Source organism: Panthera leo, chromosome A2 (assembly GCF_018350215.1).
Source record: "Panthera leo isolate Ple1 chromosome A2, P.leo_Ple1_pat1.1, whole genome shotgun sequence".
Classification (NCBI taxonomy): Eukaryota; Metazoa; Chordata; class Mammalia; order Carnivora; family Felidae; genus Panthera; species Panthera leo.
Genome location: NC_056680.1, coordinates 110,154,329 through 110,169,220, shown reverse-complemented (window position 1 = coordinate 110,169,220; position 14,892 = coordinate 110,154,329). Strand labels below are relative to the sequence as shown.

General features: G+C 36.5%; 1 protein-coding gene across 4 annotated transcripts in view; it reads right to left on the bottom strand.

Moving 5' to 3' along the window:
* The window catches only part of HDAC9 (histone deacetylase 9), a 957,815-nt gene that overhangs the window by 356,167 nt on the left and 586,756 nt on the right, over window positions 1-14,892 (bottom strand). For 2 of the 4 annotated variants that reach the window (XM_042919682.1, XM_042919691.1), the window contains exon 14: window positions 4,698-4,961. In XM_042919682.1, coding sequence (XP_042775616.1) covers window positions 4,698-4,961 — 264 coding nt within the window. Of the gene's footprint in view, window positions 1-2,330; window positions 4,962-14,892 lie in introns of those variants that run through there. The other 2 variants (XM_042919700.1, XM_042919708.1) reach the window with 2 other exon arrangements.

Here is a 14,892-nt window from a genome sequence, read left to right as displayed (position 1 = left end):
AGAAGAGGGAAGAGGGAAAAGAGGAGAGAGAGAGAGAGAGAGAGAGAGAGAGAGAGGGAGAGAGAACTGGTGAATTAATAAACCTGTATAGGTGAAAAGAATTGTTGCATTAAATGCAGTGCGGTAGTAAAAGCAGAGAACAAGAACTCCAGTGCCAGAGTGCCTGGGTTCAAATTAGAGCTAGACTGTCACTGATTGGGTGACCTTGGCCTTATTTAACTTCCTTGTGCCCCAGTGCCCTCATCTCTACAATGAGAAATAATATCTACCTCATAAGGTTGTTGTGAGAACTAAACAAGTTACTAGACATATGTTTGCAATAGTTAAAAGTGAAAGTCTTTTTTAAAATCAAGATGACCCCAAAAGGTTGCATGGTCTAAACCTTCCACTTTATAAGCCTTAAAGAAGGTATTATGAAATTAGAATAGAGAACTTTTTAAATCTAAATAGATAAGTTCTGAAAAGTCACATTCCCAGTATCTTGTTTTATTTGCCAGAATTCTTTGATTGCCCTCCCATCCTTTCCTTTTAAAACCCCAATGGAGGAATTATCAAGAACAAAGGGAATGGTAATCTACATCTAGAATTCCTTCTCTTGCATATCCAAGTTCTTGATTGTAATTGGTAATTACCTTGATTATTTATCATTATTAACTCACAATTGTATACCCACAATTCCGTTTCCATTATCGAAATAATCACAAAGAAATGCCAAATTAAAAAAAATAATCTTATCTACCTATATATCCGTTGAGTACTAGGTTTCAAAAAAAATGTTGAGTGTCTGAATTCCTTTTTAATATCCTTTAGAGAAAAAAGTATAAAACTAAGTACAAATTTCTTAAAGATAATCTTTTTCAGATTAATTAAAAGTAGCAGTCTCCATCTCAGCAGCCACCTTTACCAATGAGAAGGTGGATTTTTACTGCCAGAAGAGGAAATCTAATGTTTAGTAACTGCAATTCCTGGCAAAAAGTATTTTTCTTAAAGAAAAAGTTTTTAACATGAGATTGATACTTTTTATTGAACTTTCACTTTACAGTTTGAAAATCAGAAATGCAGTATGAAACCATTATCTAATTGGTTCCTCCAACTCCTTTTTGAGGATCTCTGGCATCAGGTTCTTCTTGTAATTTTATAAAAAGCCTAACGGCAGGGCGCCTGGGTGGCTCAGTCAGTTAAACGTCCGACTTCGGCTCAGGTCATGGTCTCGTGGTTTGTGAGTTTGAGCCCCACGTTGGGCTCTGTGCTGACAGCTCAGAGCCTGAAGCCTGCTTTAGATTTTGTGTCTCCCTCTCTCTCTCTGCCCCTCCCCTGCTCATGCTCTGTCTCTGTCTCAAAAATAAATAAAACATTAAAATCAAAGTCCAAAGACAATTTTTAGAAAATTATAACTAATGGTATTCCAACAATTTTGATCAAATTATCAGATTTATGGCATTATGGAATAATAACCCATTTTGTAACAGTGATATTTAGCTCCAGAATTCTTAATAATCTAATGCAATATTGTTGTGAGTTGGAGTAATTTTAATTTGTAAGACATTGAAGTTTAGATTAAGGGAATCAAAGAATATAAAACAACTATTTTTAACCCGCTGAGACAAAAACAAGGTAACACATTATGAAGTTATGAAGTACTGACTGATTTAAATTTTGCTAGCAACTGACCAGAAGAGGAGCACAGTCTGTCAAGGGGCATGGATGTCTATGGTGCAGTTTCCTTTACCTGAGCCAGGCTCCTTGTTCTTTACTCTAGCATTAGAATCATTGTTTCCATCTAAGGGGAAGTCATTTAATTGTTTTTTTCTCTTTAAATTTATGGACTGTTACTTTATACTTGTAGGTCAGGCTGTCACTGTAATAGATAAAATTATTATGATACATGGAACATTATTTATTTTATTATTTACTGAGTGCTTGTTACACTGAAGGAATTATGTTAACCTTTTTAAAAATAATTTTTTAAGTTGAGCCAAGTTAGGAATTAACATTTATCAATATAAAGTTTTATATTTGGAAGGTGACATCAAAGATGATGACATATCATGAAAAAAGAGGCCACACTGGGGAAATGAAGAGGCAACAAATTTTACCTGTGTTTGCTATCTGATAATGGCTGACATAAGTAGGTTAAAATCATTGTTGGATTTATTATTTTTAATGGCATGAGAAATAATTGCTCAAAATATCTTCATTTTCTTGTTTCGACAACAAATGGCAAATATATTTTGGTATACGAGACCTAGTGCATGAGCTTCAAATTCGATTAAATAGATCAAGTTTACACAAAGCCAAATGTATGAAAGGGGATCTTTTAAAAAAAACTTTATTTGAGAAAGGAAGAGACTTATAACAGAAGGCAAGAAGGAAACATACAAACAATATATTTACAACACAAAACAAGAGATCACCTTCAAGGGTGTAAATTATAATAAATACAGTAGATTTTAAAAGAGACATTTATCAATTAATTCTAAGATGAATTAAGTCCAGCTTTCTTTTTCACTGGTTCCAGGTAGTTTCTTGATTAAATTCAAAGACTATCAAATTCAAACAATTAATGTCCACCAACTGTACTGATGAAGCTAGCTCTCTCAAATGACATTATAAAAAATAGGTTTTTTTTTTTGTTTGTGATTACATATCTTTGAAGTGATATTATACAAAAGTCTGCTCAGCCACATGTTCCTCCCCAAATAAAATGTATTTTAAAAGATGCACTATCCCTTTTTTATGAGATTGAAAGAAGACTTTAAAGAAAATGAATATTTATGAGATGGAAAAAATATACAATTTTATCTTAGGAATGCCATATTTTTAATGCAAAACAACTGACAAAAAGTCATTTTAATCTTAAGGAATATACTAACCAAAATATGTTGGTAATAGGAAAAGTTGCCTATTATAGCTATTTGTCAAATTATCAGAAGGACTTTCGTTATATGGAAAAGTTTTAAACTTTCTAACTACTAGTTATATTAATTTAATTTGAATGGAGACTTTTTTAAAAAGGATAATGTATCTTTAGCAGTGACCTTTTTTTAAGAAATATTTTTAAATGTCACAGCAAAATGTAAACAACACGTGCCAATAACATACAGTTGTTACAATGTCTACATTTGGCAAAATTGTTCTATCTCCTTTGAAACAGGATACTACACCTTAAAATACCTTGGATTTAGAAATATAAATATTTTAATAGAAAAAAACCTCACAAAGATTCTAGGTCAATTTGGATTATCCATATTAAAGGGGTCTTAATACAGAGAATCTTTAACTAGCTTAACAAAAGTAAACCTATAAAACAAGGTAAACATATCAAAAGGGAGTATGAAGGAAATGTTCCAGTGAAAAGCTTCCTTAACAATTTCCCTACTTGTGGTGTTATTTTCTTAGACAATAAATCAATTCATAGAGTGCCCTTTAAAAACAGAAAGAGTAAAACACTATCCTCCGTTTTTCCCCCCCTACATTCCTCATTACATGAATCACTTGGACTTCCTGTTTCCACAAGGCATTTCCTGTTCAGCCGCATAGAATCAGTTTTCTGTAGAACAGCAGGAACCTGACAAAGAACTGACTTAAATAAACAGAGTCTTCTGTTGCCTTCAAAGTTGTTTGTATTTCATAGCATCAAAGGACACAGTCCTTCTGAAGGTGCATTATATACAAGTAGATTCTGTTGTTAAGCCTAACTTTCCTAAATTTTTATTTGCCAAAATGGTATGGTATATGCCGGGTCATTATGGAATCATGCCTAAGAGATCCTAGTGATATAATTATGAAATATGATACACCTTCTTCTTTTAAACATAATTGTGACTTCATATCAGATAATCATCATACCATTACTATGTTTTCTACAATTGTAGATACAATATAGTATCTGATTGGACCATAATGCTGCACATTACTCCTTGCCGATACTTGCATCGGCTTCATTTGATCTTTTTTGATAGACAATGTCATCAAATAACACAAGATAAAAGTAAAATGAGCAGTGCTAGGTGAGACATAATGTAATATTTAAAATAGTGCTGTACTTTGCAATCTATATATTTAAAACCACCTCTATTCCTAATATTTTCAATTGCAATCTATACAATAACCTAAGGACTATTGGCATGGTAACCAGAACATTTAACAAAAAAGAGAGAGGACGGAAGGGGCAGACTACCTTTAACAGTGTTCAAGACTGTAGTATGATACATTATGTACAACAATGTGAAAACTGAATTCTATATACCAAAAAAAAAAAAAAAAAATTCAAGAACTAATAGAATGTTTCATTGATCAGACTGGGTGACTTGATCCAGCAGTCACTGATCTCAACAGATAAACTAAAAACAACAGTGAGTTGGTTTTCCTTAGAAGTAATTGGTGTGGCGGGCTTTGGGATGAATTTAAAGCCTATTAATTATGTGTATACTTATGTAGTATAATTTTAGTGTAACAAGTATTTCCTTACCAGTGGAGTTTCAATGAAACCTTGATATCTATATAGAAACCAGTATATAGAGAAATCTCTATATAGATATATATGTATTAAGTAGAATCCTTAAACACTAAAATCAAATCATTCAGAAATATAAACAGGATAGGAAATAATATCCATTTACCAAAACCTGCAATGCATTTCATATTCAGATAATGACTTTAATTACAAATCCTGGAGCTAAATCTTTGCCTATTACCTGTTGCATAAAAGCAGCCTGCTCCCCAGATTCCATTTCCTGGATCTGAGCATCTTCATCACTGTCCACTGGTTCCTCCTTGACCTTCACAGCCCCAACTTGTCCCAGTGTGTCATCCACACAAGCACTGCTGTCGCTCCTAGTGCTGTTGCCACTAGAGGGCGCTCTGTCTTCCTGCATCGCCTGGTCCCCCTGAAGCTCTTCCTCCGCTTCCTCGAGGTGACTGCCTGGTTGCTTCAGTTGTTCAATAGATTTCGAAAGCAGCTAGAAGAGAGTGTTCAGGGGTTCAAAATTCAATAGTCCTTGGTGGTAACAGAGAAGCAAAATACACTTTGATTTCTAATGACTCTACTTCAGTACATTCTGTTTCCTAATTTCTGAACATCAATTTCACAACGAATTTGTATGCAACTTCCTCAATAATACTGAATCTGAAGCAGTCCCATCATTTCTATATTGTATTGGTGTAGCAGGCAGAGAATAAGGTGTTTAGGTGCTTTTAAGAATCGGATTACTCTTTAACACACTTAGAAAATGGTGGGAAAAAGGTAGATAAGCTTCCTCTGGGAGAACCAGGAAACTTTTATAAGTACAGTTTGTACTGTGACAATTTAATCCAAATAGACCTGAGAATATTTTTCTGCAAAGAGAAAATGTAATGGAAATAATGGAACGGTAATGGAAAACTTCCACAGTCTCATTTTTATGACAAATGTCAACCACTATAAAGTACAAACACAAATGAGAAGTCCTTGTCTATCTAATTTTCCCATACCTAACTGGTCAAATGATAAACACCCTCTTATATATACTGGGGAAACATGGAAATATTGATTTTGAAATCCTAAACTTTAAAAAGATGTGGGATTAAAAAGTTATAGTAAAAATGTTTTATGAACATAACTAAGTAAGAGGGAAGAAGAAATTATTTGTAATTGAAAATTATTACTTAGGTCTTTTCTTGACTTTATAAATTAAATTGTATTTAATCTTCAGAAGTATATGAATTAATTGATCAATGATTTTAAAAAATGACAACATACCTAATGTAAACAATAGCAAAATATCATAGTATAAAAGCTCAATAAATGGGGTAAAATACTCAAGATGATTTCATCTTAAAATCGATAAGGTCCCCACTGACTGATCATCTGCAGATCCTAACTGTGTTTTCAAGAGTGATTAGAGTTTTCTGTTACATCAGTGCCCATGTAAACAACATGCCAAATATTGCTAATGAGCAGCACACTTAGAATATAACCACTAAAATCATGAATACTGATTTTTCTATGTCCAGTTTCAGCTTACCTCATACATATCTATGTTTCTTTTTTTAAAAGTTTATTTGTATTTATTTTGAGAGAGAGAGTTCATACAAGTGGGGGAGGGGCAGAGAGAGGGAGAGAGAGAGAATCCCAAGCATGCTCCATACTGCCAGTACAGAGCCCAACGTGGGGCTCAAACTCACAAACTGTGAGAACCTGAGCCAAAATCAAGAGTTGGACACTTAACCAAATGAGCCACCCAGGTGCCCCTAACTATGTTTCTAAGACTAAATACATGCTTAGAGTTAGAATACCTAGTACTCCAACTCTGAACGGTGTCTTACCCACTTTAGGCTTACAGACTTTCCTCCAGGCCACACAACCTCAGATGGCTATGCACACAGTGATGAAATCCTTAAATTTCACTGTAGGTAAAATTACTGGGAGTTTTCATTCATTTGTTCAACAAATATTGATTGAGCACCAACTATGTTCAAGATACCATGCCCTCATGGAGCTTATAGTTTAGTGTGTTAGAAAGGCACCAAATAGATAAATAAGTTTATTCTTATTTTCAAGTATGGTAAATGAAAATGAAAAGCACAGGGCGTTCTAAGAGTACACCCTAGTTGGCACAGGAGCACAACTGTGGATGGCTATGGGAGGTTTCACTTAGAGGGTGCTATGTTTAGGCTGAGACATGAAAGAGGAAGGATAGAAAAGGAGTTGTCAGTTATGTGTATGAGGGTTTGAAATAAGGGTAGAGAGCATTTCTGGCCCAAGGCACAGTATGTGTGCTGGAAAAAGGAGTTTAGTGGCATTAAAGCAAATGAAAGGCTGGTGGGGTTTGAGCACAAGAAGATGGGGAGAATGCTGGAAGATTTTGTTGGACAGAGTTACAGCTTATACTATATTTGGTTGGGTTGAGAACAAGATTCTAGAGACATAAAGAACAATTTAGGATAAGCCACAAATAAGATGTAAACATCACCAATCTTAAGTTAGACACAATCAAGCTACGAGAATATCTACCAATCACAATGTATGTCAAAATGAAGAAGGCAAATTAAATATTAGTTTCCTTTGTGCCTACAATCTAATTTCTATTGTTCCTGGGCTGTCAGCATAAGAACAATCATCCCATCATGCTTTAAATGTCTCTAAGTACTTTATAGGAAATTATGTGCAGGACTTTTGTACCAATGCTAATCAGCTCTTCATATCATAAATACATAAGACCTTGCATACTGCTGAGATTTTGGAGAAAAGGGACAATGTAATATTTCTAAACTTTGACTATACAACTCTAGGATCCCATTTAATTGGCTGTTAGAAAAAGAACATATAATGCCATAGAAAATAAGCAGGGTTTTCATTAAAAAGTCCCAGTTTGGGCTGGGACACCAGGGGTAAGGACTTTGGGTGACAAGTATCCATCCATTCTTCAGAGAGAGACAGAGAGAGAGAGAGCTAGAGCTCATCATTCAGTCTTGCAAAGCTTACCTCCATCACTCATCTCAGATGAGATATACAAGAGCAGGGTATAGAGGCTGTTGTGGGGAGAAGATTTTATCTAAAGAAAGGTATTAGTCAGGTGAAGGAGGCTGCAAGAGCCCCTCAGAGGGACTATCTGCAGGCAGACTGCTATAGTTCCATCTTCTGGATGGATGCTTGGTGAGCTGCAGGACTTCTCCCTCTCATTACCAAAGCTTAGCTGGAGAAACCCATGGGAGCTAGCTCGTCAGAGCTGGTGGGCCAAGGACATGTATGAAAGAAGCAGACACCTCTGGGAGGGGGTTCAAAAGTTCCTGCGCATAAGAACCTCTGTGAGGAAGAAAGAGTAAAAAATATGGGATGTGTGGCCATGAGACAGAAACTGAGGGGCCATTCATGAAAGGTCCACCAGCAAGCACAGGACCACTGTCCAGGAAATGCCACGTCCAAAGTCCCTGCTTACTGAGTAGTGGCTGCGACTTCTACAGCTTCTGGATGTTTGACGATGGGGCATATTTAATAACCAAGATGAAGCTATAAATACCACCTGTTAAGTAAAAGGGTGACCCTATTGCTGTTCGTCTTCTTTCCAGTCCCAGTCCCAACATGGCCACTCAGTACCTTGAACTCCTAACCTCTAATGGTCTTTTTCCTCTGTTCTACTTTAGTTCCCAAAGCTGTGATTATACCCTTGCCTTGGTCTATTTTTTTAATGTTTATTTATTTATTTTGAGACAGAGAGAGAGAGAGAGAGAGAGAGAGAGCGAGTGCAGGGGAGAGGCAGAAAGAGAGAGAGGGAGAGAGAGAATCCCAAGCAAGCTCTTTGCTGTCAGTGAGGAGCTAAGGCAGGGCTCCATCAGACAAACCGTGAAATCATGACCTGAGGCAAAATCAAAAGTTGAATGTTTAACTGACTGAGTCACCCTGGTGTTTATTGGTAGCTGTGCACTTTCCTAAATCTCAGTTTCGAACATCATTCCCTTCTGGATCATTCTCAGAATATTCTGACCCTAACCTCTCCTCAGCTCTGGAGGGTGCTCTAAGCAATTGAGCCTACCACATTCTTGCTGCCCACCCTCTCTTATCCCCCGCCCCTTCCCTCCTTGCTGGACTAAGCTCCATTCTCCATCAATAAAAATGACTCCCTTATACTGTCTTCAACTCTCTTGCCCTTTTCAACATGGGTTTTACTGGAAAAGTAAGACTTCTAACCTTGATTAATACTGAATCTCTGCCAAACCCAAGCAGCTGAATAAGCTAGGAAACAAACAAACAAATTACAACCATGTTGAATGTTTCTCTTCAAATTCATGAGCAAAACCATCAAAAGGGTCCTCTGTGCTGCCTGACAGTCCTACTACATTTCTTTAGTTAATTCATTCCCACTCTTTCCTTGACAATTTCAAACTACTGCCTCTCCCCTCCAACCTCTAATATTCAGACCTTTTATTCACTGCCTGCTTTGCTTCTTATTTCACTGAGGAAACAGAAGCCTCCAAAGGGAAACTCAACATCCGGCTACCATCACATTTAGCAAGCTCTCCTATTCACCCTTCCTGCTCCTGTTCTTTGGAAAGCAATGTCTTTGCTGTTATTCTCAGTCAATCCCTTGGCTTATGACCTGGATCCTATCTACTCCTGCAATTATCCATTCTGTCCTCCAACACACATTTCCCCTCTCTGCTGGAATATTCTTATTTGCACATTTTCAAAATGATAATCCATCTTAAATAAAACCTCCCTTGCTCCCCTCAACCAACCCCATTATTTAACTCCCTTCACAACAAAACTCCTTATTTCTTTTCACCGTCTTCATTTCTATTTTCCCATTCTCTTTAGAATTCATGCCAACAAGGCTTTCAACCACACTATATGACCAAAATCTCTCTTGTTAAAGTAAATAGTGACTGCATTAATTCTGAATCCAGTGGCATTTTAAATAGGGTATTAATGTGTCAGTAAGGTAACGCATTTCAAAAAGGGCACCAGGACACAATCATAGCATCTTTGAAAGTAAGAGACTCATATTACTACTGTTAGTTCAGCCAAAGACGAGACAAACTGTGTGTTAATTTCCCAGAATATAGTTTTCCATAGATAGCAAGATTGTCAAAGAAAACCTCTAATACTGACCAAATGCTGAGTGTTCACAGAACATGCCATATGTATGTTTTAACAAAAAACCTGAAATCTGACCTGTTAATGTATTTTTGAGGTCATGGACATACCATCATTTAGTCCACAGATCACACTGGGTCAGTATTTACAACCTCACTGACAAAGATATGTATGTAACAATTCTCAGTGTGCAATAAAGAAACAATGCCATTTGTTCTAGTGAGTTCCTTTGGCTTCATCTATAGTTGTGATGTACTAAAGGAAACCTGAGGGAGAAAAATGCCAGAATGAATAATGCTATGATGATGGGGCAAAAAGGCCAAATAGCAAAATGATCTTCCAAGGGCAGAATTCCTTGATGGTTTGTAAAAGAAATGTTTCTTGACATAAAACAGTAACTTATGAGTGGAGATCATATACATATAAAATGTAGTCATTGGTAATAATGCTCTTCAAACCTTTATTTTATAAAGAAGGAATTTCATGTCCGGAGAACCTGAGCCATCTCCAAAAAAAAAAAAAAAAAAATAGAAACCTAGAATTTTCGATACACTTCCAATCTGCTTTCTCCTCTGAAACAGCTACATTCTGGTAACAACTGAATTAATATAAACAATTCCATTGTCTTCCTGAGCTCCAAACTTCATATTCAGCTGCTTCAACATCTTTCCTTAGATCTAGAATATCAAACAGGTATCATAAACTTTAAATAGCTCAAAGAAAACCTTTATTCTCCTCCCACTCAAAATGTTTTGCTCACTTAATTGTCTCATCTGAGTGAACAGCAATACTCAATTGCATGAGTCAAAAATCTAGGATTTATTCTCGTCTCTCTCACTCATCATTTTTTAAAAATAAATACCTGAAAGTGTAACTGATGCTTAGTAACAGTGCTTTGACACTTTTCTTCCCAGGTTATGAAGCAAATGCCAAGGTCTACATGAACAATAACTGCCATTTTTTCACCATCTCTGAAACAGAATGTGCTCTTTGCGAAGTTTCACGAAATACAAGAGTGATAAATGGGATCTCCTGGAACCAGCTTTGCAAAATACAAATGCATAGAAGGAGTTAACCTAACTTCTTCTTCCAGGTATTTGACTAAAGCTGTTTTTGTTTAAGCAGTCAAATTTGCCAGAGTGGAAAAATTAGCAATTAACATCAACAAGAAAAATCTACAAACCAAAGTCACAGAAAACTTGCCTGCCAGGTTTAACTTATTATAAATTTTTAAAATAAAAAATTACTTGACATTGTTTGTAAGTTTCTGACTATGTATGAAGACATTCAGTACTCAGATTATGTTGTGTTGTATGTGTTTTTGAACTTCAAATGTGACCATTACAACGATGGTAGGGGCTAACCCTTTTCTAATTTGTACTGTCGCTGAGTGGCCCCAGATGCAGGGAGGAACTGTCTGCTCACTCTCAGTGGGGTAGCAGAGTCTCTCTTTGGTTGAACATCTGGAGGTGATCCCCCAGCAAAGTTGAGCTGTTGCCTTGCTGGCTACAAAACACAAGACAAAACATCTGTGTGACAGATAAATGCACAGACCTGTGCGAATCTCGGCTGAGGGCCCATCTGTAAAACACACTGTGTGTCATTCGTCTGACACCAGGTGAGGTACTTTGGTGGGGAACCCAGCAGAGAGGAAGATGATGGCTGTGCTTCTCCTTCTCCTTTTATCTGTGTTCTTCCTCATCTGTCAGTGTTTCCCTGTATTCTCTATGCTATTGCACAGCCATCGTACCGAACACTAAGAATGTTGCAGGCAATCTATGACCATTCTGGGTTTGTAACACACACTCATACATACTCATGCTGATATTCCAAGGACTAGGTATGATAATTTATCTAAATTTCTAACACCTTAAGTTTGCAATTCCATTCTTATCAATCCCTGCTAGGATCATAATTACAGCAAGTCTCTAAACTTCAATGTTCTATATTCCATGTTAAATATCATCTAGTCTATTGGCAAATGATGTAAAATTAATGAAATAATATTTAAAGGCTGTGCTGCTAACCTTTACACATGAGCACATTCAGCTCATCTCTGTGTAAGTTACACTGAGACAAGCCTAAAAGTCAACATAAGTGCTGTCAAATAAAGTATCTTTCAATTCCATATTTAAAATTTTTCCCACAGAGATCTTTTATGTCCCCACAAATATCTTCAGTTTTGGGATGGCAACTAAGAACAAGAGTGTAAAAGGAGTAAATCTGTTTCTGATGGACATCTGGTTTTCTGAAATTGTCAACAACCCATTAAGCACAAGTGTTTGAATGTGATTATTAAACTACGCAAAATGACCTTCAACCCAACTCATCACTTTCTTATTCTGCCTCAGATTGTAAGACAGATTTTACTTGGGGAATGGCAATGACACAAGTTTTTGTTTTTGTTTTTGTTCTTGTTTTTTCTTTTAAATAAATGCAAAACTCTTCTTTTGGAACACAAAACCTTTCCCTTAAGCTCCAAGGAAACTAGATTGTAAAACAATGATAAAATTCTGTCTCAAATCACAAATAGATTAGGTACGTACCAACTGTTCTCAAAAACAGCATGCAGCGTTTGGAGGGTTTTCAAATCAAGAGGTCTACTTAGAGAAGAACTCTACCTCAAGCCAAAATACTCCATGTCATTTCACTTCTGTGCATTTTAGGGAAATAACCAGAGGAACCAAAACTAAATGACAAGAGAAAAATATTTTCTAAATATTGGTTCATTATTCACATAAATTAAGTCTAAACTGAAAAATATTCCTTCTTCCCAATATTGAAGAGATATAAAACTAATCCAGGGATTAAGTGAATACTTAATAAACACGTGTTTATCTTTATAACTTCAAATGGTTGTCTAAATCAATGCATGCAATTAAAATACCCCTTTTCTGGCTTCAAAACATCCTAATATTTCAATAACTTAAGTAAGTGTTAACCCTCGGAACTGGAAAGGATACTGAAAATTTCCTCCTTCCAGTGAGTTTGAGAAAGTTACCCACCCACTCTTTATTCATTTGACAATTTTTGTTGAACACTTACTATATGCCACATCCTGAGAAGAGCAGTCAGGTGAGCTCTCAGAAAAGGAAACAGAAAGTAAGCAATTGAAGACTGGAACTTAATGTGGTAAGGAATGATGGGGGAAGGGGTGAGCGTCTGTGTCTCATTTGTATGGGCAGGAAAGGCCCTCAGAAGATGTGAGGTTTAAGCTAAGAGGGGCTCCAACACCACGGTCAAGTCATGAGAAGATCTGGAAGTTGAACCTACCATACAGTACAGTGGATAACACAACTCCTGGAGATGGAACGGCATTCCCAACAGACTGAAAAGGAGGCCAACATGGCTGAGGCTCAGCAAGTAAGGGAAGGGAGTAGGAGATGAGGTCAGTGACAGGGGCAAGAGCCAGATCACAACAGCCTTGCAGGCCACAAAAAGATGTTTGGATTTTATCTCATGAACAGTAAGGAGCAACTGGGCAATTTTAAGCAAGCCCTTAACATGATTTGATTTGCATTTGTAAATGATCACTCTGGTTACTATAGAATATTGGATGTAGGCAGGCAAAAGTAGAAACAGAAAGATCTAACTTTTAGAACACAGAAAGTTTAGCAAGAGAGTGTTACAAGACAACTAGAACACAAATGACCTATTTTTCCTTCTTTTACATCACTATGCCATTTTATGCATTTTTATATTACATAATAGGATTTTCCCCTAAAAGTCCCCTTTCCAATCTTTAGTTGATAGTACACGTTCTTTCAAAGTTCTCTTTCTTTGCTTTTTAAGGGCAATGAATAGAGGCACAGTTAAGGAAAGGCACCCTTGGCAATTTTGGACTGTGTCTCAGAATAGACAAGATCTCAAAGCCAATGATCTTCAGATCAACTGACTGATAAACATTTCCCTTTCTCCCCATTTGCCAACCCTTGCTTTGGTCATCTGGATAGCAGTACAAGCCCTATTTAAAATGGATACCAAGAATAAACCACAGAAAACAATTGCCACATGGAAATGTGGGCCCCAGTGCAGCCAGATTTTCAATTTTTCAGACAATGCCAGAAATCAGATTTGCATTTGAAATCTTTCTATTTTTAAAGATTGACAAAAAATTGAAATGCTTAAGATACCAAGCTGTCCAACGACAGCAGTCCACAGAGTGTCCACCTATGACCTCTGAAAATAATCCCTTATGGCCCTTCTTCCTTAAACATTCTATGGTTTAGATCATTTAGAGCTGATGTCTGCTTGCTCTCAAAATATACCATCCTTCATACTTGTTATTTGTTTTATGTTTCCCACACGGTCAAAAATTCAACTACTTTGCCTGGGGCTGGAGGTAGGGGTAGGAATTGACGACAAAGGAGCAAGACAAAGAAAGTTTGGAAGTTGAGGTAACTGCTCTCTATCTTGATTGTGGTAATTATATGACGATATGCATTTGTCAAAACTCACCGAATTATACAGCAAAAGGAATATATTTTGCTGTGTAAATTATACCTCAATAAATAATTCAATAATTAACATATATGGTGTTCCAAACAGAAATCAAAGTTCCGCTTCATGATGACTACAAAGACTCAAGCGGGAACAAAATTTAGTGGTTTGGTTTACAACAAAGTAGCTTGATTCAAGATTGAGGCAAGTAGGAAATGCGTGTCTTGGAGATATTTTAGCACTTCCAGATAACCGTTTTCATTAACAGAATAATAACAAAAAGAACTATGAGTGCTAAATAAGAATATAAATACTGCATTAAGATTTCAGTCGTGCTCACCATGTTTACAAAGCACTTTCAGTACATCCTTTCATGGGATCTGCACTATAAACCTCTAAAACATGCAGATTAGAGAATTATTGGACAAGGAGGCTCAACACTTTGTCCAAAGTTGCAAAACTAACAAATAATTCTGCAAGACATCAGAAACTTCTCTTGGAAATGTTACCAAGCATTCTAGATTTTGCAATTCATATGAGCTACGCATTATATAGAACTATCTTGGACTGGAATGATCTGTTTGCAGGCCTATGAACCATTCAAGGGAAAGAACAGGCCTTCTTTATTTTCATTTTCAGTATGCAGAAGCATAGTGGTTGCTAATAAATCATTGTGGAACACCATCAATGACTCCATGCCAGAAAATTATTTTTAGAAGTGAGTTTTTATTGCTGGGTGATACAACTCAGTCGATAGCAAGAGAGTAATGGTGCATTTTGGATATGGGAGCTTAGCCCTGGATGCAATTCTGCCTGAAGGAATGGGAATACTCTAGATCATATGACATTTCAGGGTCACTATAATCCCTGAGATTTCG